The following is a 23,010-nucleotide window of genomic DNA, read 5'->3' as shown; positions in this document are numbered from 1 at the left end:
TTGTGGCTGTAATAACTAGTGGAAACCACCACTGATGTGTAAAGAACGAGAGTTCAACCAAAGACAGTACAGTATGAAGATAGGCAGAAACTGCTTCTCTAATAGAAATCCCCGAGCACGCTTGTCGGCGATGTCATCGCGACGTTGGCAAGCTAAAGAATGCGTTTCAAACTCATTAAAGACACACCCTCGTATTTTGCCCTTGGGGGAATCCCCGCGGCCATATTTGTCCTCGGTCCAAATGATTAGCCAAGCAAGAGAAGTTTGCAGCATAAGCCTCTCAGGTCTCGTTTTTAATGGAGTTTGCGAGTGAACAATTATGTTCAACTTCGGGCCTGAAACGCCCCATAATTCAATTCTCGATGATTGTACATCCTCCAAAACCTCAATGTCAATATGGGGTCAACATACAAGTGTAAGTAAATACGTTTGAAATTGTGCTACTAATGCACAAACACATATCGTAAAAGTAATGATGTTTTTGTTTGGTTAGCTTTTGGAAATAGTATAAATAAATGTTTTTCCTTCTTCAGAAGTAACTAGGCAGGCTAACATTGGTTAGCTAATTAATTTGCTAGCTATCATACAGTAGGTGTATATTAATAATTATATAGTTCATATAAGTAGACATGCAATCAATATTGACTGTAGGCATATAAAGCACCCTAAAGCGACCGGTGGCTGAAAACACAACCGTTGAATGACGAATTTCCGGGCAAGGGCGGTCCATTTAAAATGAATTCCTTCCTCCCCCTTTTTCATGTTTTGTTAATTAAATTTAAATTAATTCCTTCCTCCCTTGCCACTTGCCCTGCAAGTGTAAATTCGTCAGACATCATAATACGTCGTCGTCTTTTAAGTGTTTGGAAAGCTGCCAACCTCATGTGCAGAAACAAACTGCGCATGTGCGTGCTGCCAAATCAAAGGCACTCCTTCAATATTAAGTCGTTTTTGACGAAAATGAAAACGTGTCAGTTTTTTTTACTTTGTCGAGGTTGTAGTTATAACATCTTTAGTTACAAAAGACATTGGCTCAAATCTAGGTTATGCCTTTAGATTTTAAGAAAATTGACAACTAAGGAAGAATTTTTCACTTCTATTGACTTCTCAAACCACAAACCCCGGCCTTGTCTGCTTAGCAAGCGTTCACGAAAGTCACCTGATGTTGCACCTCTGGGTTTAAAAACTCTGGTTCAATGCAGCGACTCCTTTCTTCATGTGACTTTTCCTGGAAGACTAGACGCTTCGTTGTGTATTGTTGCTTTTTACAGTTCGGAAAGTGCATTGCACATTTGTTCACAAATGGTCACAGTTGATGTCAAGAGTCTATATACCAGCATTCCCCATGTGGGGGGGCTGGCAGCACTAGCACACAATTTGGGAGACAGAGATACCAATGAATATCCACCAACAAACTTTATTCTAGAGCTGGCTGAATATGTTTTGACGTATAACTATTTCAGGTTTGATGATGAATACTACCTCCAAACGAATGGAGCATCGCTGGGCTCCACATTCGCTCCGAGCTATGCTAACCTTTATGTGGATATTTTTGAAGAACGCAATGAAAACGAAAATCCATTTTTGAATAAAGTCCTGAACTGGTATCGATATATTGACGACATTTTTTTGCATATGGGAAGGAACGGAAAAAGAGCTGTCCGATTTTATGGCCCTACTCAATGACATTGACCCCAATCTCAAATTCACTATTGAATGAGACACTCGACGTGTTCATTACCTCGATATGTGGATTGAGAAATCAAATGGAACCCTGTTTACAACTCTGTATAGAAAAGATACGGACAGAAATACTCTATTACAGGGGGACAGCTTCCACCCTGAGCCATTAAAAAGGAGACTTCCAAGAAGCCAGTTTTTCAGACTGCGCGGTATATGCCACTCCACAGAGGATTATCTAGAAAAAGCAGCGGAGATGCGCATTAGGTTTCTAATAAGAGGCTATTCGCCACAATGTGTGGATGAAGCTCTTAATTTGTCATTGGGAAAAACAGGAGATGAACTGCTACAAAAAAGACACGCTAAAGAACACTCCGTAATGTTCACAACCACATATACTTTGAACTCGCGAAAAGTGGGAGATGTCGTCAAGAAACACAAAATCCACCATGTATTGTGTATAGGAGAAGTCGCAATTTACGCGATAAATTGGTTCATGCCAACTGCCAGCCACAAAAGAAAATCAGCCAGGCTCTTTTACGCCCTCTTCCAAATGGTAGCTATAAATGCAGAGGATGCGCACAGTGCAACAATATGATGAAGTGTGAATATTTCTGCCACCCACACACAGGAAAACGGTTCCAAATAAATGACATTCTTACGTGTTCCACCACCCATGTTATTTACATTATTAAATGTCCATGTGGGCTCTGCTATGTCGGTAAAACCTCTCGTTCTCTCAAACAGAGAATTAGTGAACATAAAAGTTCAATCAGGAGAAACGACAGGGATTATCCAGTCGCAGTACATTTTAATGACCTAAAGCATGACATTTCTACCTTTTAGATGTTGTGGCATAGAGAAAGTTAAGATATCAGACAGGGGAGGTGATAATAATACTCTGAGTAAAAGAGAATGTTTTTGAATTTTCACCCTCCAGACATTATTTTCTAAAGGACTTAATGATGAAATGTTATGTTGTGAATTTGAACATGAATTATGTCCCTATTTAAGATTACTCTGATGTTTGATGTACCCAATGATTAATTAAAACTTGCTATGTCCTCATTGTGGTTTTACAGACGTGTTTAATACGTCTTATTTACACACTTTATTCGAATATTTATGAAATGCATATTGTTATATTTGGTAGTACTTATTTGTTTTTCCTTCGCCTCCAACTCCTGTCGATGCGTGGAACGGATGTGGTTGGGGCTAGGTCTACATAAGTGTGCTAAATTTTAAGAAATTCACAAAAGCTCTGACGAAGGCCGTGAGGCCGATACGTAAGCTTATTTAAGATCAGTGATACTATCAAGAGCAGTGTGCGGTTTCCTTTTTCCTTCATCTTGTTCAACTGTTGCCATGCACCTGCAAAAAAGATTGCTCAGATGTGCAAGTGCCATTTGAATTTTGAACATTTGTTCACAAAAAAAGGATATGGGGAAAAATGAAAATGCACCATCATCTAACCAGATACTGTATATGTCCTTTTTTGGTCTCCCGAGTGGCTCAGCGTCTCAGTGCAAGAGGCTGTCACTACAGTCCCTGGTTTGAATCCAGACTGTATCACATCCGGCCATGATTGGTAGTCCCATAGGGCGGTGCACAACTGGCCCAGCGTCGTCTGGGTTTGGCCGGGGTAGGCCTTCATTGTAAATAAGAATTTGTTCTAAACTGACTTGCCTAGTTAAATAAAGGTTAAATAAAACAAAAAATACCAATCTTCTGGGATTTTCTTTTCATTTGTGCGGTACAATTAATGACCATAGCAATAAACAACAAGAAGCCACCTTAGTAAAGCACAAACTGTTCGGGTCACTTTGTATTGGCCTACTACTAACAGGCTTCCTCACCCTTTGCCCTCCATCCTCTACTTTCATCACTGCCTCAGCAAATGACACTTTGTGCAGTGCTCTCAACCTGGAAACATCAACCTGTCTCACTTGCATAGGACATTTCTGATCCCCAGCAACATGGCCACCCCGCAATTGAAGCATTCCACCTTTTCCACCGAACCTACACACTCTCCCATGCCCTCCTGCACACTTCTCACACCTCAGAATCTCCCTCCTACATACTGCTGCAACATGACCATAAGCTTGGCACCTGAAACACCATAGTGGGTTTGAAACAAAAGCTCTCACGGATGTAACACAAATGTGGAAAAAGTCAAGGGGTGTGAATGCATAAAAACTCAGAAGGACAGGCAGGGTTTCCTCAGGCTTGCGCTTGCCACCGGGTCTGCATCGCAACATACGGTATGCATCACAGACACCGGGGATCTTCAACTTCAGTCGATCCACCTCAACACTCAACACTACCCCAGTTATCTCTCCTTTTAGCAGCGCTCTACGTCGGAGAGCAAAGCAGGACACCGCTCTCATCCCTAGTCGCATAGCGCCCTCTCCCTCTGGGCAGCAGACACAAAAATTCTACTCAAGTACACTTCTGGACACTTTGACTGAATTGACAAGAACCAACTCCTTCTTCACACAGCCTGATACCACAAACGGATCGGCCAAGAATTGTACTCCCACTGGGCTAGAGTCATCTCGGCCATTTTCCTGGTCATTAGGGTGAGGCTCGGAAGCCTTCATATCACCTGTCGGTGCAGGTTCTTCCTCTTCACTTCTGTCAGGTTCAATTTCAAGTTCACTATCCGTTGACTGCTCAGGGTTTTCAGGCGCATAATTATCTCTTCTGTACTTGACTCAAAGGAGAAAGTACTGTGCTTGTATTTCGCAGATGTTGGTTTGGGTTTGAACCTCACGCTCTTCTTTCAGCCTCGCTTCATCTCGCCATGCGCCATGAATTCCATCTTCCGCATTTCATCCCAGCATCTAACAAATATAATAAAATATACAAATCTAACAACAAATATAATAGTCAATATCTTTATCATACATAATAACTGAGTTGCAAATGTAACACATTGTTTTTGTGCAGAAAAATGTATTAGATCTGTAGGCATACATGAAAAATAAAAGTTATTTCATGCACAGTGCAGATGATGCATGGTTATTTCTGTATTCAACTGGTAATTAGTGGTAAATCACTTGATTATCTTTTGATGGAATTATCGAAGACCTCTAGTCCAATCTAGTGGAAAAAGGCCTTATCAGAGGAGCAGGCCAAGACCATTAGGTCCACTAGCCTAGACAGTAATGTCATATATATTTGTGATTTATTTACATTAATATGCAGCTTGTTGTCAACAATCCACTTAAGCCCCAACCTGATCCCAATGTATTGAAAACTGTAGTAGACAGACATAAAATTCTTCATGCATGCAGCCATAAACTGTTTATCCCAATCATAATGTAATAATGGAAATTATATTGTTTGATAAATCGACAGTCTCGACAGGGAACAGATGCAAAGATTTATAGTTTATTCCTCGTCTCTCTCTGAAGTCCTTGCGCCAAAAAAGGTAGACGGACCAAGATTCAAAGGTCAGCTAATTAAGGAAGTGGTGTTTGCTCAGTTGTATCTAGGACATTGTACATTGAACTTGTCATTACATCTGGTTGGCATACATGGTTTGTCATTGAGGTTGGACGAATTTGGAAGGGATGGGGAAGGATCTGTTAGAAGTTAGTAGGGCTCTTTTAAATGTTCTTAATAGTACAGTTAGGTAGGTGGATTTATGTTAATCCGTTTGTTTCCCTTTATATATGTAGAGCTAATCTAAACCATGATTGACCACACACTCCAGCACAGTAGGTGGCAGCACGCACCATAAAGTTTGTGGTTTAAAAGCGGGTGGTTTGAGTAAAAAAATAAGATAAAGATAATGGACATTTTTACACAGTTTCTTGGCTGTGTCCAGCTCGCTAATAATCACAGAAATTCAAGCTCGACTGTCAGGGAGTATATACTTTAAAATGACTCAATATACACTGAACAAAAATATAAACGCAACATGTAAATTGTTGGTCCCAAAATGTGTTTACATTCCTGTTAGTGAGCATTTCTCCTTTGCCAAGATAATCCATCCAACTGACAGGTGTGGCATATTAAGAAGCTTTTGTCACAGAATAAGTTTTGTCACACAACACAATGCCACAGATGTCTCAAGTTTTGAGTAAGCATGCAATATGCTGACTGCAGGAATGTCCACCAGAGCTGTTGCCAGAGAATGTAATGTTCATGTATCTACTATAAGCTGCCTCCAATGTAGTTTTAGAGAATTTGGCAGTATGTCCAACCGGCTTCACAACTGCAGACCACGTGTATTGTGTCGTGTGGGCGAGCGGTTTGCTAATGTCAACATTGTGAACAGAGTGCCCCATGGTGGCGGTGGGGTTATGGTATAGGCAGGCATAAGCATGATAATGCACAGGGCGGCAGGTAGCATAATGGTTAGAGTGTTGGACTAGTAACCGAAAGGTTGCAAGAACGAATCCCTGAGCTGACAAGGTAAAATATGTCATTCTGCCCCTGAACAAGGCAGTTAACCCACTGTTCCTGGGCTGTCATTGAAAATAAGAATTTGTTCTTAACTGACTGGCCTAGTTTAAAAATAAATGTTGCAAGGATATGTACATAAGCTGAAAATGTCCCATGGCCTGCATACTCACCAGACATGTCACCATTTGAGCATGTTTGGGATGCTCTGGATTGACATGTACCACAGGCACAGCATGTTCCAATATCCAGAAATTTTGCACAGCCATTGAAGAAAATTGTGGGACAACATTCCACAAGCCACAATCAACAGCCTGATCAACTTTATGCGAAGGAAATGGGTTGCGCTGCATGAGGCAAATGGTGGTCACACCAGATACTAACTGGTTTTCTGATCCACGCCCCTACCTTTTTTTGTGACCAACAGATCCATATCTGTATTCCCAGATGTGAAATCCATAGATTAGGGCCCAATGAATTTATTTAAATTGACTGATTTCCTTGTATGAATTGTAACTCAGTAAAATCGTTGAACTAGTTGCGTTTATATTTTTGATCAGTATACTTTAAAATGACTAAAACCAACTCGAAACTGTGTAGAACATGACAATAGACCTTTTTTATACAGTTTATTGAAGAGAGAGTCCAACTCCCTAATAATCACGGAAATTAAAGGTAGACAGGGTGTTCCAAAAACGATGGATAGAGGACTATATTTTGCAAATGTAGATGGTGAGGCACAGTAACATTACCAATGTTCAGTGCGGCCCTCCGGACCTAGTTGGAGACCGAATGTGGCAGCGGGGCAAAATTTGTTTGACACCCCGGCCATAGAAGAAGTCAATGCGCACTCCCCTGCGCGCCTCCGCGAGAATCTTCGCCATTTTGATTCGAAAATATGACCGAGTTTTTCCTGCTTTGCATGCTTGAGCTGGGAAGAGGCTAGCTTATGAATTTATGTACTGTAGAAGATATGAATATATATTACGCGTAATAATATTGAATATACAAGGTACAAATGTGAGGCATGTCCGTTGCCACGTCACAAGAGACAAATATCCGTGTTAGCAGGTTGACAGATACTTTGCTCATACTGCTCGTCAGACTGACCCATCAAAACAAATCACGTTTGGCTAGTTCGCTAACTAACGTTAGCTATTAGCTAACGACGGTAGGTAGCGTAACGTTAGCCATACAGACGAGTGGATTGCAAACTTTGAACAACACGGTAAGTTTCTCAGGACCAACGTTGGCTAGCTAAAGCTGGTGAGTTATAATTGTGCTTGGCGACTTTAACTACCTGGTTAAGCTATCAGTACCTAGTTAGCTAAAGAGGGTTAGCTAGTTTTTGCCAATTTAGCCAGCTAAAGTTATGCTAATGTTAGTTAACGTTAGATGCTAGTTATCGGACTCCGAGAGAAACTAACGCCGACAACTAGCCCTGTAACTAACTAACTAGCGACAAAGTTGATAATTTGCTCAACTGCTTGTGCTAACGCTAGCTATGTTAGCTAACTACCTGGATAGCTAGCGGCTCAGGATTCTCTACGCCTTTACTGTGTCGAATCCCTCTGGCTTAGCCAATCTACTTTGCTAACTGAATTGGTTAGCTATCTCGCTTGCGAATGTGTCCTAGCTAGCTAACGTTAATACTAGCTGACGTTAGCTGCTGTTCAGACATTCGACGTTAGCAAGACCAAAAAGAGAAGTGAAGTTCGTTCAAGATAATGTTAACTACCTAACATGTTACTTCCTGCATTCGTGAAGATATACTTGTTGCGGAAAATTCCACACCGTTGTAAAATTATAGTTGTCTAGAAACAAATCGACGGTCTTGGAATTTCTATCCATTGAACAAACAAACTCAACCCCGTTTCCAACTGCAGGGCAAGGGTTTGGCACTGGCAGCGTTACCTTATAAATAATCAGATGTCAAATCTCCAAGTAGTGAATAGAAGTAGCCAGCCAGTACTACTGTAGTGACTTGAAGTAAACAGAAATGTGAGCTCCCAACACTCAGCAGTTGATGTGCATTTCTTGCCAAGGCCACCACCATATCATTTTACAGTTCTACAGAGTACTTGTCCCTGCATTGTCAGACAAGGAGGGATAGTAGACCCTAAATGGTTCCTCATTTTGCAAATGTATTTCCAGAGAAATGAACATGTAAAAGTAGAATTTGGGGGGGGTGATGTGAATAAGACAATATAAAAAAATAATATATACATGTTTACCTGAGACGATACTACATAATAATTATATACACTTCGACAACTGTAGCAATGTATACATGTCCATTGGAGAGTGGGGGCAGGGTAAGTATACTGTCCGCATCTAAATAATGGAAGCGGGGAGAACAGGCTGAGGTCCTTGATAGGCTTACAGACAACAAAATGGTAATGTTCGTAAAAGCAATTATCCAAAACCAACCACATCTTGAATCCTAGGTATAAGGTGGCAACAAGAAAGAGCATCTTAAATGGGGCTCCCTGTTGCTACTTTTGTTAGCAACTCATGGAGAAGCACACCTGCAGGTGCTTAGCAGTGCAGCCAACTGAGACTGATAAGCACCTAATTAGGAAATGGGAGAGCCTGGCTATGTCCCAATTTTCTTCCGTAGCCTCCTTTCCCTATCAACTCTCCTTCATAACCACTGATCGTAGTAGACTTAATTAGTTTCCACCATCTTGTTTTTGCCTATCTAATTAGTGGTCATGAAGGTGAAGAGTCAAGGAAAGGAAGCCATCTAAGATTTGTGACATTGCTCTGTCTATGCCACGTTCGTGTGCTATCAGAAATTCCTAGTTCCGACTGGGGAAGTTTCACTTAAACGACCCTCCAAGTGAGAAATTGGAGAAAATTGTTGACGTTATTGACATCTACAACCTTATAAATATGGATAATGTAGCTAGATTGACCATATTCTCAATGTTAAGCAAGCTAGCAAACTATTATTAGCAACATTAGCTAGCTTATCAAGATAACTAAAATCTTGTTGGTTGACATTGTTCCGATCAAAAAGCACATGCATGAAACAGCCGTATATCCGTCATCACAACTAGGAAGTTCCGACGAGCATGTGAACGAACGCTGCGTTACTACGCTGCCCCATAAGCTACTTGCTTTGCTTAATGACAGGCTACTGATTGGTCATAGCATCCAGTTGATTGCTCTTCAACCATTGTGCCTCTTTTCATCATTTACTATATTAGCCAGTGGACTGTTTTGTGGAAGATGCCCCTGGTGAGTTCTATTTTAGATGAGAAGTCAAGTTTTAGCTTTCTCCTGTGTAGCGTTCACGGGGGAGCACTCTAGGGGTTATATTTGCACTAGTGTGCTCTGTGTAAATGTATGCCAGATGGACCCTCCCGCACGTGCAGGATTGTCCAAATAAGAGGAAAAAGTAGGAAACACTTTGATTTCCTTTTTCAGACCCATTCTTGTGTTGTATTGCACAGACCAGCACATTCGTCTTTTGTTGACTAAGCAAGTTAGTTTGACTTTGTCCCTTCTAACATGTCTGAATAATGGTCTTGATAGGCTAGTTAGTGTGTTTATCATAGCAACCATAGACAACAGATTTATTCTCATTTCCTGTCTGTAGTTGTGGTGGCCTAGGCTATAGCTTATAGCTAGGTTGTTTAGTGTGAAATGCTGACGTCACGAACAGTGAAGTAGCTGGAGCTAACCACAACCTTTTCACATGAGTGATGGTCCAGGAAAGGGTAGTGTGCACTAGATGCATTTACTTCTGCATATATTTTAAAGCATACTGGTAATAATATTAATTGTAGTAGCTAGGCAGCAAACCCTGGTAGTCAGCCCAGTGTTCATACATTAGACTTTAGACAATACTCACGAATTGGACTGTAATTGATAGCCTATGCGATCCTATAATCCATTTAAAATGCTTATCTCATTTCATAAAGCATTTGCATAGGCCTAACAAGACCCGAAGCATGTATCTGGAATTTTGTTTAAGATTTTCCAGCCAGCATCTTAGTTGATGGCATGCCCATTTTTCTGTGTGAGCCTGTCCATTGTTGGCCTAAATACCATTCACTACTGTCTTCAAGTAATTAAGTTAGCTGTATTTCTTTTAATGGTTGTGTTCTTGACGACACAACACTAAGCGTTGCACATTTCACAGTTGTTAGGCTAAGTTGAGTTGATATATAACGTTAGTCTAGGCCTTGTTCTCTTTTTTTATAAGCCATAAGGCAGGTCAGGGCAGGCTGTTGGCACATCAGTTCATTGTCTCATTCATAAAACTGAAAGCAAAGAATTCTATAGAAGCAGGTTGACTTAGGGTTCGGCTACCCAAGGCTAATATTTCCAAAGTCAAACCCCACCACAGCTTTCTCACCAGCAGTCTACAAACTAGAAGGCTAGGTCATGACCCTATAACTAATGGCAGCCAGACAAACGTCTTTCTTGAAAAGCTCTGTTCAGAATCCTCCTTGTGATGTTGAGTAAATCTGATGTTTAAAGATGACTATGTAAATAATACTGCTGCTGACTAATAATAGATGACTTTGAATCTGATGCAAGGTCCTATGTGAATTTAATTGTAATTCATTGTAATCCCCATCCCCTTGTCTCTCTCAGGTTATGGTGGGCCTTTCAGTGTGTTGTGTACTAAGGATGCCCGTGTTCTAAGAGGAGACCCATGCTGATAAATGCCAGGCCTCGCCACGCTCTCTGCTGTCTGCACAAACACAAATGCCTGCCTGTCTGAGGGAGGTCTGATTAAAGATACCCACATTTAATCTGCTGGTAAGCACAATTACTGGATGTTACATCTAATGATATCTGTAATGAGTTTGTTGTTCATGTGTGGACCGAGTCAGTGACTGTGTTTATGTTGATGTTTTTAGATGTTCTTGCTTTCATCTGTTTCTTTGTGTATTTCCCCTGTTACCTTCCCCACCACGCATGAACCTCAGCTCTTTTAATCTCCTCCTTTTTCTTCCTCATTAATTTATTAGATTTCTTTTCATCGCAAAGCGCTTCAAAATCAAAAAACAAACAAACAAGCAACATCATCAGTAGCCTAGCTATAGCTAGGCTACTCATGATGATGTATTGTTTGACATAGCTAACTATAGCTAGGCTACTCATGATGATGTATTGTTTGACATAGCTAACTATAGCTAGGCTACTCATGATGATGTATTGTTTGACATAGCTAACTATAGCTAGGCTACTCATGATGTATTGTTTGACATAGCTAACTAAAGCTAGGCCACCCATGATGATGTATTGTTTGACATAGCTAACTATAGCTAGGCTACTCATGATGATGTATTGTTTGACATAGCTAACTATAGCTAGGCTACTCATGATGATGTATTGTTTGACATAGCTAACTAAAGCTAGGCCACACATGATGATGTATTGTTTGACATAGCTAACTAAAGCTAGGCTACTCATGATGATGTATTGTTTGACATAGCTAACTATAGTTAGCCATGCCAACCAATACATCATCATGTGTGGCCTAGCTTTAGTTAGCTATGTCAAACAATACATCATCATGTGTGGCCTAGCTTTAGTTGGCTAGGTCAAACAATAGAGGCCAAGTCTTTGAGTGCATGCATCCTTTAAAGATGGAGAGGGACAGTTCATGGCTTGCCCAGAGGAATGTAGTCAGAGATGGTGAAGTGTCTGGTGATGATCTTGTAGAGGGCTATATAACCACCAGAAATGTGCAGCAAAACTCAATGTTCTAAAAACAAAACGGCTGATAAAAAAAAAAAAAAAAAGAAACAATTAAAACCATATTTAAAGGAGCTCTCTGCTTAGACTGCTACAAGGGCACCATGCCAACATCGCTTTCCTCGCTCTCTCTGACTCTCTCCTTCCTTCTCCTAGGGCTGTGCCCCCTGTCCAAGCAGCCACCATGTTCTGGAAGTTTGACCTGCACACCACGTCCCACATCGACCAGCTGCTGGACCGGGAGGACGTGACGTTGCGGGAGCTCATGGAGGAGGATGATGTCCTGCAGGAGTGCAAGGCCCAGAACCGCCGGCTGCTGCTCTTCCTCTCCCAGGACCACTGCATGACAGAGCTGGTCAACCTCATCACCACAGAGCCCCCTGCTGACCTAGAGGAGAAGAGCCGCTTTAAGTGAGAGAAAAGGGTCACCCGAGGGGGAAGAGGGATGTGTATTGAGCGGCCACATTCAGCCCATGTATACTATGTCATCATTGAAAGAGAATCTGTGCTTAACAAAGAAACGTTTTAATTAAATAAATATTCAAATACACCCTATGCTTAAGCCATCACGGACTGACCTTTCCTCTAAAGACCAGTTGTACAAAATGAAAGGGGCTTGTCCGTAACATGCTCTGACATGGCCTGGGTTCAATGCACAGTGGATAAGTACCAACTGCCAAGTTTCAACCTAAGACCAGCATGCATACACTCTATTACGTTCTTTGTTTTCCTGTGATTCTCAATGTCAAACAAACGGAGAGATCCCTGTCTAGAGCGAAAGAGCTTGTGGCGGTGGGGTCTAGTCTTCGCCTTGTAACCGAGAGGTTGAGTTCAAATCCAGTTATGTCTGCGGAGTTGGTTGAAGGGCAGCTGTGATGATTGGAGGAGGTAAAAGGGTCCGGAGCACCATGGCCACTTGATATTTAAATACAGATTTTGCCTATAAAAACTAAAGCCTTGTTCACATTGGCAGTTAAGTGACTCAAATTATACTTTTTTTGCATATCTGTTATTTTGCTTGCAGTGTGAACAGCCAGAACACATGGAATCAGATATTTCAAGCCACATTACAAACCACATCCGTAGGTGGTTTGAAATTGGATACAAATCTGATTCATGGCCATGCAACTTGTATGAACAGTCAATTCTGATTAATTTACCCTCAAATGGTTTTTACTGTTATTTGGCATATCTTGTCGCTTGCTAGCTACTCAGTTTTGCTAGCAGTTTTGACAAGAACAGGTGGTAGCTAACCAGCTTGTTAATTGTTTAGAAATGAGTGAATGTGCTAGAAAGCTAGCTAGTTGAGTGCTGTGGCTTGCTACAAAGGACTCGTTTTGAAAGTTGTATCATGTTATCCTTTGAGGCTTTAAAATTGTTATTTTAAGATTTCTAACATTCAAAGCAGCTGGGACACATCCATGGCCGACATTGTGGTCACCTTAGCTTGATACATAACTGAGTGATAGGAAGCACGAACACCACCACCAATCAACCTATACCACTGTGCACACACCTGTCGTTATGACAACACCACTGTGCACACACCCATCGTTACTAACTAGTGAGCTAATGACTGTCTGAACACACACCCGATTTGGTCACTTGTAACTTGCTGTTTGGACAGTCAGTATTCCAAAACTGATTTGAGCATTAAAGCCTGCAGTGGACACTTTTTGGGGCTTTATGTCCCATAATCATCACTGCTCAGTGTTATGTATGGGGGGGGGTGTGTTTATCTCATTACTCCCAACACCACTGCCCTCCAACCATTTGGCAGCCACTCCCCAAGAACATAAATAAAACCAGCAGTTAGAGTTGAACACATAACCATCAGTATTGGAGGAAAGGTTCTTTCCCCAGAGCCACAATTCCTTCACACTGAAAATGCATATGTTTGACATTGAGAAAGCACAACCAGTTAGATTTTAACCCATAGCCATCAGTATGGGAGTATGGGTTCTTACCCTAGAGCCACAACACCATCACAGTTCATACGTGCTTCTGCATAGGATTGAGAATTGTGAAAGCACAAAGAAACACAACCAGTTAGCTTTGAACCCACAACCATCAGTTTGAGGCAAGGTTCTTACACCAGAGCCACTGACTACTTCACTATACATGTTCTCTTTACACAGTTGAGTAGGGCAAATAAGCACAGCCAGCTAGATACAATGCTTGAGGCAATGGTCTTACCTCATACTCCCCAAAAAATACACAGTTCTCTTTGAATATTTGATAAGAATTGTTTAAACAATAATACAGGCTGCTAGATTTCAACCCACAAATTTAGACATGTGAGGCCAGGTTGTTACCTCTCACCCACTGTCTCCTCCAGAATGTGAAATTTCTTTGAAAAAATGTCATATAAAAGTTGGGATTCAATCCCTATATAATAAAGGCAAACATTTTTTTAAAGGCAATTTCGATTGAGCAGACATATTACATTATTGCATCTCCGTGCAAGAGGCGTCACTACAGTCCCTGGTTCGAATCCAGGCTCTGTCCCATAGAGCGGCGCATAATTGGCCCAGCGTTGTCCGGGTTTGGCTGGGGTAGGCTGTCATTGTAAATAAGAATTTGTTCTTAACTGACTTACCTAGTTAGATAAAGGTTACCGTGAATGGGATCTCTGCAAAAATGGGAACATTGCCTTTAAAAGCCACAATGCCTATAACTGGATTTAGTGGGAGCCAAGATACGTTTTTGAAGGCTTTTTTAAGGTTGAAGACTGATAATTGACAGTAGAAACACTGTTTTGAACTCAACGTCATGAACTGGGAACAGAACTACCAGTGCCATGATAGATGCCTCTAAATTAGTTAATGTTTTTAAGTTCCTCCTATTGTAACAGAAGGGTACAACAGGTGGCGTTGGGTTTGAAACATGCCCTCAGAGATCCTATTCTAATTCTGTGGACAACATCTAGCCCTCTAAAGTAGTTTACAAGACACAAAGAACACCAAATAGGCCCTGTTTCCCAATAGCATCTTAAGGCTGAGTTAGGATAGGATCCTATGGTTCTAACGAAGAACTTAGCCTTAAGATACTTTTGGGAAACTAGGCCCTGATCTTGATTGGGTCTGTTAACATAGCATACACAATGTGGTCTTCAGCATACTCAGTCCAATAAACATGAATTCAGAATTGACAATGAGCGTTGTCAGAATATTTCCAAACATCGTAAAAGTAATATTTACAGAATTAATAGACTGTACACCTCCCTCCCACAGGTTCCCTAACATCGCCTGTGAGCTCTTGACATCAGACGTGTCCCTCATCAACGACAAGTTGGGCGGGGACGAGTCACTCCTGGAGACTCTCTACCACTTCCTGGAGCAGGACCCGCCCCTCAACCCGCTACTAGCCAGCTTCTTCAGCAAGACCATCGGCAACCTCATCGCTAGGAAAACAGAACAGGTAACCTCAATGCCCAAGAAGTTATAAAGGTGGATAAAGAAAGTGTAAGGACCTACCTGGAGCTCACCAAACGTCTATTTTGCTCCAGGTAATCTCCTTCCTGAGGAAAAAGGATGGCTTCATCGGCCTGGTGCTGAAACACATTGACGCTTCCGCCATGATGGACCTGCTGCTTCGCCTCATCAGCTGTGTGGAGCCTGCCCCCTTGAGACAAGAGGTCCTCAATGTAAGCTGCCACTGTCTGCCAGCCATTCCTGTTCTCATAAATGTTGTGTTCAATTATAAATATAATTTCTTATTGACTTGGACGTCTTGTATTTCTCTCATTCATTCCCTGTCATACTTTTTCTTTCCTCATCTCAGTGGCTGAGCGAAGAGAAGCTGATTCAGAGACTCACAGAGCTCATCCATACAGGCAAAGACGAGGAAGTGAGTTATAGACCTTAGTCTGATATTGCAGTATTCTCCTGGACAAGGCATGGCAGTTGATATTAACTATCTGGTCAGAAGTATGAATCCTGATTTGCATGAATCTTTATTTTGTTTCAGAGACAGTCAAATGCGTCTCAGACGCTTTGTGACATCATCCGCCTTAGTCGAGACCAGGCCAATCAGATGCAGGAGAACGTCGAGGCCGACCCCTTATTGGCTGTTCTAGAGTCGCAGGAGAGCGTAGCGGGGCTCCTGAAGACCATGTTTGAGGGGGAGAGGAGTGAGGCCTCCATTGTTAACGGAACTCAAGTGCTACTTACCTTACTGGAGACCAGGAGGTCCGGGTGAGTGGAACAACTGTTCTCTATCTCCCTCATATCGCTTTCCATTGCCTTGTCCAGAAACAACCTCTAGCCACTTGTGGACATCTTAAAAGGATATGATAGATTTAAGCAATATGGTAATACATCCACCTTGCTGTCTGGATTTATCACCACAAATGCTTGGGGTAGGGGCTAGAGGTTGTTTCTAGACAGGGACCATCTCTCCAGCTATTTTAACATGTGAACACCCTCGTTCTCTCTCTCCCCATCAGGTTGGAGGGGCTGATGGATCTCTATTCTCAGGGATATGAAAGGTCTTACACTGTCAACAGCAGTATTCTACATGCCATTGAGCCCCATCTAAAGGACTTCCAGCAGCTTCTCCTGAATCCCCCCAAGGTAAGGATATACAGTAAGGCCGTGGCTGATCAATTTACAGTGGTCAGTGGGTACGAGAGACTCATGAAACATACAAATAATACTTGTATTGTTAATGTTCTTATTTTATTATTTTGGAGGCCAACAGACTACAGAAAATTCCAACCATAATTTTATACATAAACTGTTCAGGGGGTTTACCAACCATTAACACACAATTGAATCAACTTGTTCAACACAGTTCTTCCTGTATACGATGGACTGTTTAGTAATTGAATTGAACATGGTGTGTGTGTGTGTGTGTGTGTGTGTGTGTAGAAAAGTGCAATACTGACGACCGTTGGCCTTCTGGAGGAGCCGCTGGGGAACGCCCGCCTTCACGTGGCCCGGCTGGTAGCCGCCCTGCTGCAGACCAGCGCCCCCAGTGTCTGTCAGGAGCTCTGCAAGCTCACCACCATGGACCAGCTACTGGTGGGTCTCATCAACTTGTCATTATCTCTCACTCTTTCGCATTCATTCATTCTGGCACTTTTCTTTTATTCACCTCCCCTTTCTGTCGTTCACACTCACTCACATTCTTGTTCTCTCACTCTTTGCTCTCCACAGGACCTGTTCTTCAAGTACTCGTGGAATAACTTCTTGCACTTCCAAGTGGAGCTGTGTGTGGCGTCCATCCTGAACCACTCTGTCCCAGAGGAGCGGCCCATCCCGGGCCTCCAGAACCACGAGGAGAAGCCCCCAGCAGGCCCAGAGAACCAGGGGGAGGCAGGAGGTGAAGCTGGGGAGCCAGCCAAGGCCAGTGACTCGGTGGAGGAGACCACCCTTCACAACACCCTGGTGGCACATGTAGGTGGCTTGGTACCTCTGTCTGTCTATGTGCAGTAAGCCAGGTGTAAAACATTTTTATTTGCTTATGAGCCCTTCCCTACTCTGCGGAGTTTACAACAACAAAAAATAGTAACATAAGAGAAATAAAATCAATGTGCAGGTTCAAGGTATTTGAGGTAGACTGTCTGTACATAAAGGCAGGGTAAAGTGACTAGGCAACAGGATATGAACAGAGTAACAGCAGCAAATTGAGTGTGGGTTTTGTCAATGAAGTATGTGTATATATAGTGTAGTGCAGGGGTATTCAACTCTTACCCTACGAAGTCTGGAGCCTGCTGGTTTTCTGTTCTACCGGATTATTAATTGCACCCACCTGGTGTCCCAGGTCTAAATCAGTCCCTGATTAGAGGGGAACAATGAAAAAACACAGTGGAACTGGCTTCGAGGTCCAGAGTTAAGTTTGAGGGGTCTAGTGAGTGTGCGTAGTGTCAGTTTGGGTACCTTTAATTGACTATTTAGGGGGTAGAAGCCGTCTCGGAGCCTGTTGGTCCGAGAGTGTTAAACGCAAGTTGTTTCTATATTGTCTTCCTCAGCTCTTCCAGAAGTGTCGGTTGGTACAGAGGATCCTGGACGCCTGGGAGGAGAACGATCAAATACAGTAAGACATGTCAGAAACTCAAATCTGGGGAACAACTGCTTTTGCTATTGTCCAGTATTGTTTCACAACAATGGTGGTATCTAACATGATAGTTGTCTGTTAAGAGGTCATTAACCGGTGTGTGGTTTTGTCTCTCAGGGCGGAGGGCGGCGCTAGGAGAGGTAACATGGGTCACCTGACCAGGATGGCCAACATGGTGGTACAGAACCTAGAGAAAGGACCAGTCCAGTCCCAGATCAGTGACCTCATCAAAGGTATGTGTGTTTTGATGAGCTGCCAGATTAACACTTCTGTATTCAGAAAAGAATAGCAAAGAATGTTACTGTGCCCGGGTGAGTGCTTAGTTTGAACTGGTCTGTGATATTGCAGAGTTGCCAGAGGACTGCAGAGGACACTGGGAGAGCTTTGTGGATGAGACTCTGAGAGAGACCAACAGGAGAAACACAGTGGAACTGGTATCAACCATTCAGTCACCATCTGCCTCTCCAACACACAAATAGACACTTTTTCTTGCTCAATCACACAAGCATTCCCTTCTACACATTTTGTAATTTCCTCACTCTAATTCTCTGTGTATCCCAGGTGAGCACGCATAACCTGCACTCCTCCAGTGAAGACGATGATATGGAGAGTCCCTTCCCCAACGATCTGTCACTCCAACAGGTAGGAAGCCACAGCACCATGACGACACATTTGTCTGCCCATGAGGAAAGATCATTATTTTGAAAGGACTAATTACATCTTTCCCCCCCAGGCTTTCTCAGACTATCAGATCCAGCAGATGACTGCCAACTTTGTGGATCAGTTTGGGTTCAACGATGAGGAGTTCAGTGAGCATGATGAAAACATCAAGTGAGTTTAGTCATCCGTTCCACTATTCCTTCTCCAATAACCAGAAATCAGCTTTGAAACAGACTGTACAGCAGTTTGCTATGACAAAGACCTCTGGGGGCTAACAGCTGCTGTTTGTGCGATTTTGTTTCCTTCCTTTCCTAAGTGCCACATTTGACCGGATTGCAGAAATAAACTTCAATCTAGATGCTGATGATAATAGTGTAAGTTGTTGTATTGTTCTGTAATGTCTACCAGCTTCATTGTGTGTGTAGTGAAAGTTAAATGTTTACATGCGTTTCCCTCTCCATGTGTGTGAATACAGGCCAACGCTACTGCCTTTGAGGCCTGCTGTAAAGAGAGGATACGTCAGTTTGACGATGCTGAAGAGGAGGAGGACATTTGGGAGGAGAAGGAGATTAACTATGCAACACAAGTCAAATCCAGAACAAGGTTGGTAAAAATTCAAGATCCAAAAACAAAGTAGGGGATGTTATGTCAATGTGCAGCTCTCCCTCGATTTCTCATCAAACCGCTCTTCCCTTTCTCTCCCGTGTGTGTGTGTGTGTGTCAGGTTTGGGGTGTCCCACACCTCAGAGAGCAGTCTGGAGAACGGGGGTCGGGAGCGGGACCGCGGGTCGGGTTCTGACGAGGAAGACGACTCCAGACAGAGCGCCTCAGATCCAGGCAGCCTGGAGGAGAGCAAGGACAGCACTCCCAGTACGCCTGGCAATCAATCAGCCACTTGTAAACTATGCTCATTACCCATTTTTACTCAACCAATTAGACAATCATGAATTGTCTCCACTTTGTGAAAACCATTATTGTAGACTTTTTTCCTCTTACCATGTGAAGGTCCAAGCTGGACAGCGAGCTTCGGGGAAGCTGGGGGTAACTCGTCCTCTCCGGGTCCTGCAGGCTGGGATTCTCCAGGGGGGAGTGGAGGAGACAAACAGGAGGCAGGTTGGGCCAACTTCACGGAGTTCCAACCTTTCAGCAGGTGGGAACTAAACACTCTCCATACAATTTTATATACATTTGATGTTAGTGTTTGGGATATTGTAACTTGTCAATTTATCATGTTTTAAGTAAGCCCTTTTTAAATCACTAACATAAGACATTGTTTACTTCATTGTGTGACATACCTAGTGGTGTGTTGTCAGTTCTCTGTACCTGAAGCTTACCTCCTCTCCCTGCAGCCCAGAGGCTGGCCCCAGATGCAGCTCTCCCGTAGGCAGCAGTGACACAGTCAAACTGGGTCCGGACAAGAGTGGTGAGTGTGGGATGGGAGGTTTCAGCCACCTGACATTTGATCTAGCTCCCCCTTGTGGAGACAGTCACTATTGCATTGAGAACAATAAAACGTTTTACAAGGCTTTCATTACCTAACGCACAAGCCAAAGCGATAAAGTGATTGTGTGTCCAGGTGCGAGCCCCTCTCCCGGTGGTGAGTGGCCAGTGGGTGATGGTAGGAAGGCTCCCCTTGTAGCCTCAGATAGCAGCTCCTCCTGGGCTCCGACAGCGAGGACGATGACAAGACTGCCGCCGCCGCCGCCAGCTCGGACGCCAACAAGAAAGCTGAAGTCAAACGGTTGGTTTAACAAGAGTTAGACTCACGCACAGTCAATGCTAAATCATTTTCTGTCGAAGTCCACTCAAGCCTTACTACCCATGTAAATAAACATCTATATTTGAAACATAACTACCACATTGAAGTAATTATACACTGGACGAACTGAAATTACTGGATTCAGAGTTTGGAAATCCAGGGAGCTTCCCATGAACTATGAATGTACTTTACTGGAGAGGAAGAATCACTTGCATTTAAAAAAAAAAAAATGGGAGTGGTGTAGCTACCAAAATACAGTTGAACAACACTTCACCTGTTTATTTTCTACACACACTTCTGTTGAAGACTGACTAACAAGCAACCTTTCCTCTGTGCTACAGTGAGGAGAACCCCATCCCTCTGGAAAAACTGTCCCTCGCAGACACTCTCAAGTCCCCCCCAAAGGCACAGCTTGCAGCAGACACACCGTCAGCCTCGGCCCCCACCTCTCAGACAGACAAGTAGGTACCAGCAATGCATGCTTGCACGTATACAACACATGCATGTGTAGAGATCCCAGGCAGTTCAGGGCAAAAAAATATTCTAGCAACCCGGTTTCCTTTTCCAAACAGCCAGAGCCAAGACACATCTGGATGTTGAACAATAGCATTGCTAGTTGCCAGCGTTGTGCGCCTGTAGAAGTATTTACTCTGAACTCCAGCCTGCCAGACAAGGAGAGGTGGTCTGTAATGTAGGATTATAATGTTATCACCCTCCTCTCACTTAGTCTCCCATCTTCTCTACACCCTCTTCTCCTTCTACCCCCCTCCAGAGAGGATCCACCCCAGTGCCCAGAGATGCCAGCAGTCAACGGGCCTGTCTGAGGGGCAGACAGTCCTAAACCCCAGACTGGTGTGACAGACTGTGCCATTTCTAGGGAGACCACCCCCTCCCAAATAACCTCACTGCAACCTACAGTGTTTTAATGAATCACGCTGCCATGTTATTGGACCTGGACACTGCCAATCAACACCAATAATGGGGAGACGGGACATGTAAAAGCAACCAATCATCCCAACCAACAGGCAGAACAGTGTAGAGGAAATTGTCTTCAAAGCCTTTTCTGATGTCGCACATAAATACGTGTGGTTTTATTGTAGCAGTGATCTCTTTTAAACAACCGAAATCTGAGAGGAGTATAAACAGTTTTTTTCTGAAGGATTTGTTCTCGTACTCTTTTCAAACGGTTGGACCTGAGTAGTAAGGAGCGCGTAGTGCAGGTTAACTTAACGAAATGATGCCTCAACAATAAATACCTTTCTGAAAATGTTTTCCTTGAGCTTAAAAGGCACTTATGCAGCCATTTTTACTGTACATTATAGGACAATGTTAAGTGTTCTACCCTCAGCTCTGATGGCCATCTTGTCTCGCTCTCAGATCAAGGTTTTTACCAAACTTTTTTTGTTTGTCATGGAAAAACATCTATTCTTGTACCTCACCAGTTCTGAATGTTTTAAAGTGTCCAAGGAAAAGGGTGGGTCAAGAAACACAGTTCTATAGTATTAGTCTTCTGCTCATGTGCAATAATGACAATTAGCCATTTTATTTAAATCAACTTTTAGTGTTGTCGAAAGGAAGACTCATTCGGTATAGTTATATGGGCCAACTAATTTGGATATAAACTGAAAGGTTATGATTTGTTATGTTACTCCATGTATAACCGGTTCTCCGTTGACCTAGCTAGTGAGCTGAGACCTGATTGTATTTGACTTTGTTATTGCTATCCCCCTTAAATCAACCAAACATGATCTACCTATATTCAAATATCTACATTTTAAAGTAAATTTTACAAGCAATGTTGATCACTGTGTTAATGTTCCATTTTTCCTAAACACTTACAGGGCAGGAACTGCCTTTGCACCAGATAGGGGTGAAGCTGTCTTCTTGCGAAACACAATTTGAGAGGGTCAACGTTGGGTTCTGCTAAATACTTGACCTCTAGTGCAGTGGTTCCCAACCAGGGTATACTTAACTCATGACACCATAGGTCTACTGGTAAAATTCACATGGGAGGGTACTCTGGGCAGAGCGAAATTCAGGTGGTACAGCAACCGTAAAAGGTTAAGAACCACTGCAGTCATGTACTTAATCATTTGACAATTAGTGTGTGGTTGACCACATGAATAGCAAAGTACTTAAATGCATCCTTCCTTTGAGATTTCACTGATCCAACAGAATTGGCTGGATGACAACCATAGTGCTTTAACTCATCCAATCATGTATGGTTACCTTCAGGCAGAGAGGAATGGGAGGATGCATTTTAGTTTCCCTCAACACCCTCCTTTTGGGACTGTGACCAGAATGGAGGTGAGTCAAAATGCCAACTTGTTTCAATTGAAATCTATAAAGTTTGATGATTATGATTATGCTTTGTGTTAACAGGTTAATTGGCATAGCTTTGGCTTGTGATTCGTCCTTAACTTACTTGTGAAAGCATCAGCTTTCCTCACACTCATCATCACTTTCCATTTTGTGAACATCTTTAATAGTATGTCACCGACAGTTATCTTGCCTTGGTTAAGTCTAGGGTTGAACGGTGAAATGAGTAGATTCTAACTCATCTTTGACCTGACAGCATTTTCTAACTTGGCGAGTCTGATATGTTTCTCCTGCCAAGTCTAACGACAGTGGCTTCAGGAAGGCTATATAGACTTCAGAATGGTGATCCCTGCCCATACCACTAACTACTCCCAACAGGGTGGAGCCCCTCTGGACACAACAAT

The 23,010-nt window shown here is 42.7% G+C and overlaps 1 protein-coding gene across 3 annotated transcripts; it reads left to right on the top strand.

Annotated features, from left to right (window-relative positions):
• Positions 1–396: 396 nt before the first annotated feature.
• LOC106609365 (serine/threonine-protein phosphatase 6 regulatory subunit 2) lies at positions 397–22,089 on the top strand. 3 transcript variants are annotated; one of them, XM_014208137.2, is made up of 23 exons: positions 397–415; positions 10,699–10,866; positions 11,965–12,219; positions 15,042–15,228; positions 15,317–15,454; positions 15,592–15,657; positions 15,778–16,004; positions 16,256–16,382; positions 16,680–16,832; positions 16,968–17,207; positions 17,783–17,847; positions 17,986–18,101; positions 18,217–18,302; positions 18,430–18,510; positions 18,602–18,699; positions 18,845–18,902; positions 19,004–19,131; positions 19,253–19,425; positions 19,534–19,678; positions 19,878–19,951; positions 20,105–20,269; positions 20,629–20,748; positions 21,060–22,089. In XM_014208137.2, exons 3-23 carry the CDS (start codon positions 11,993–11,995, stop codon positions 21,143–21,145), a joined length of 2,760 nt encoding a protein of 919 aa, XP_014063612.2. In that variant the 5' UTR covers positions 397–415; positions 10,699–10,866; positions 11,965–11,992; the 3' UTR covers positions 21,146–22,089. The 3 variants fall into 3 exon arrangements, with proteins under 3 accessions (XP_014063612.2, XP_014063613.2, XP_014063611.2); XM_014208138.2 differs by lacking the exon at positions 397–415 and adding an exon at positions 6,961–7,318 and having other exon boundaries at positions 19,253–19,398; XM_014208136.2 differs by lacking the exon at positions 397–415 and adding an exon at positions 6,961–7,318.
• The last annotated feature ends 921 nt before the right edge of the window (positions 22,090–23,010 follow it).

Source organism: Salmo salar, chromosome ssa07, assembly GCF_905237065.1.
Source record: "Salmo salar chromosome ssa07, Ssal_v3.1, whole genome shotgun sequence".
Classification (NCBI taxonomy): domain Eukaryota; kingdom Metazoa; phylum Chordata; class Actinopteri; order Salmoniformes; family Salmonidae; genus Salmo; species Salmo salar.
The sequence above is the reverse complement of the archived record's forward strand: the minus strand, read 5'-3'. Positions and strand labels throughout refer to the sequence as shown.

What these genes read in the sequence shown, in the direction of transcription:
- LOC106609365 (XM_014208137.2), top strand. Translation starts at nt 11,993, where the DNA reads ATGTTCTGGAAGTTTGACCTGCACACCACGTCCCACATCGACCAGCTG. An exon ending in GAGGAGAACGATCAAATACA is followed by an intron (nt 17,848 to 17,985) that starts GTAAGACATGTC and finishes TTTGTCTCTCAG; the next exon opens with GGCGGAGGGCGGCGCTAGGA. An exon ending in GAGCATGATGAAAACATCAA is followed by an intron (nt 18,700 to 18,844) that starts GTGAGTTTAGTC and finishes TCCTTTCCTAAG; the next exon opens with TGCCACATTTGACCGGATTG.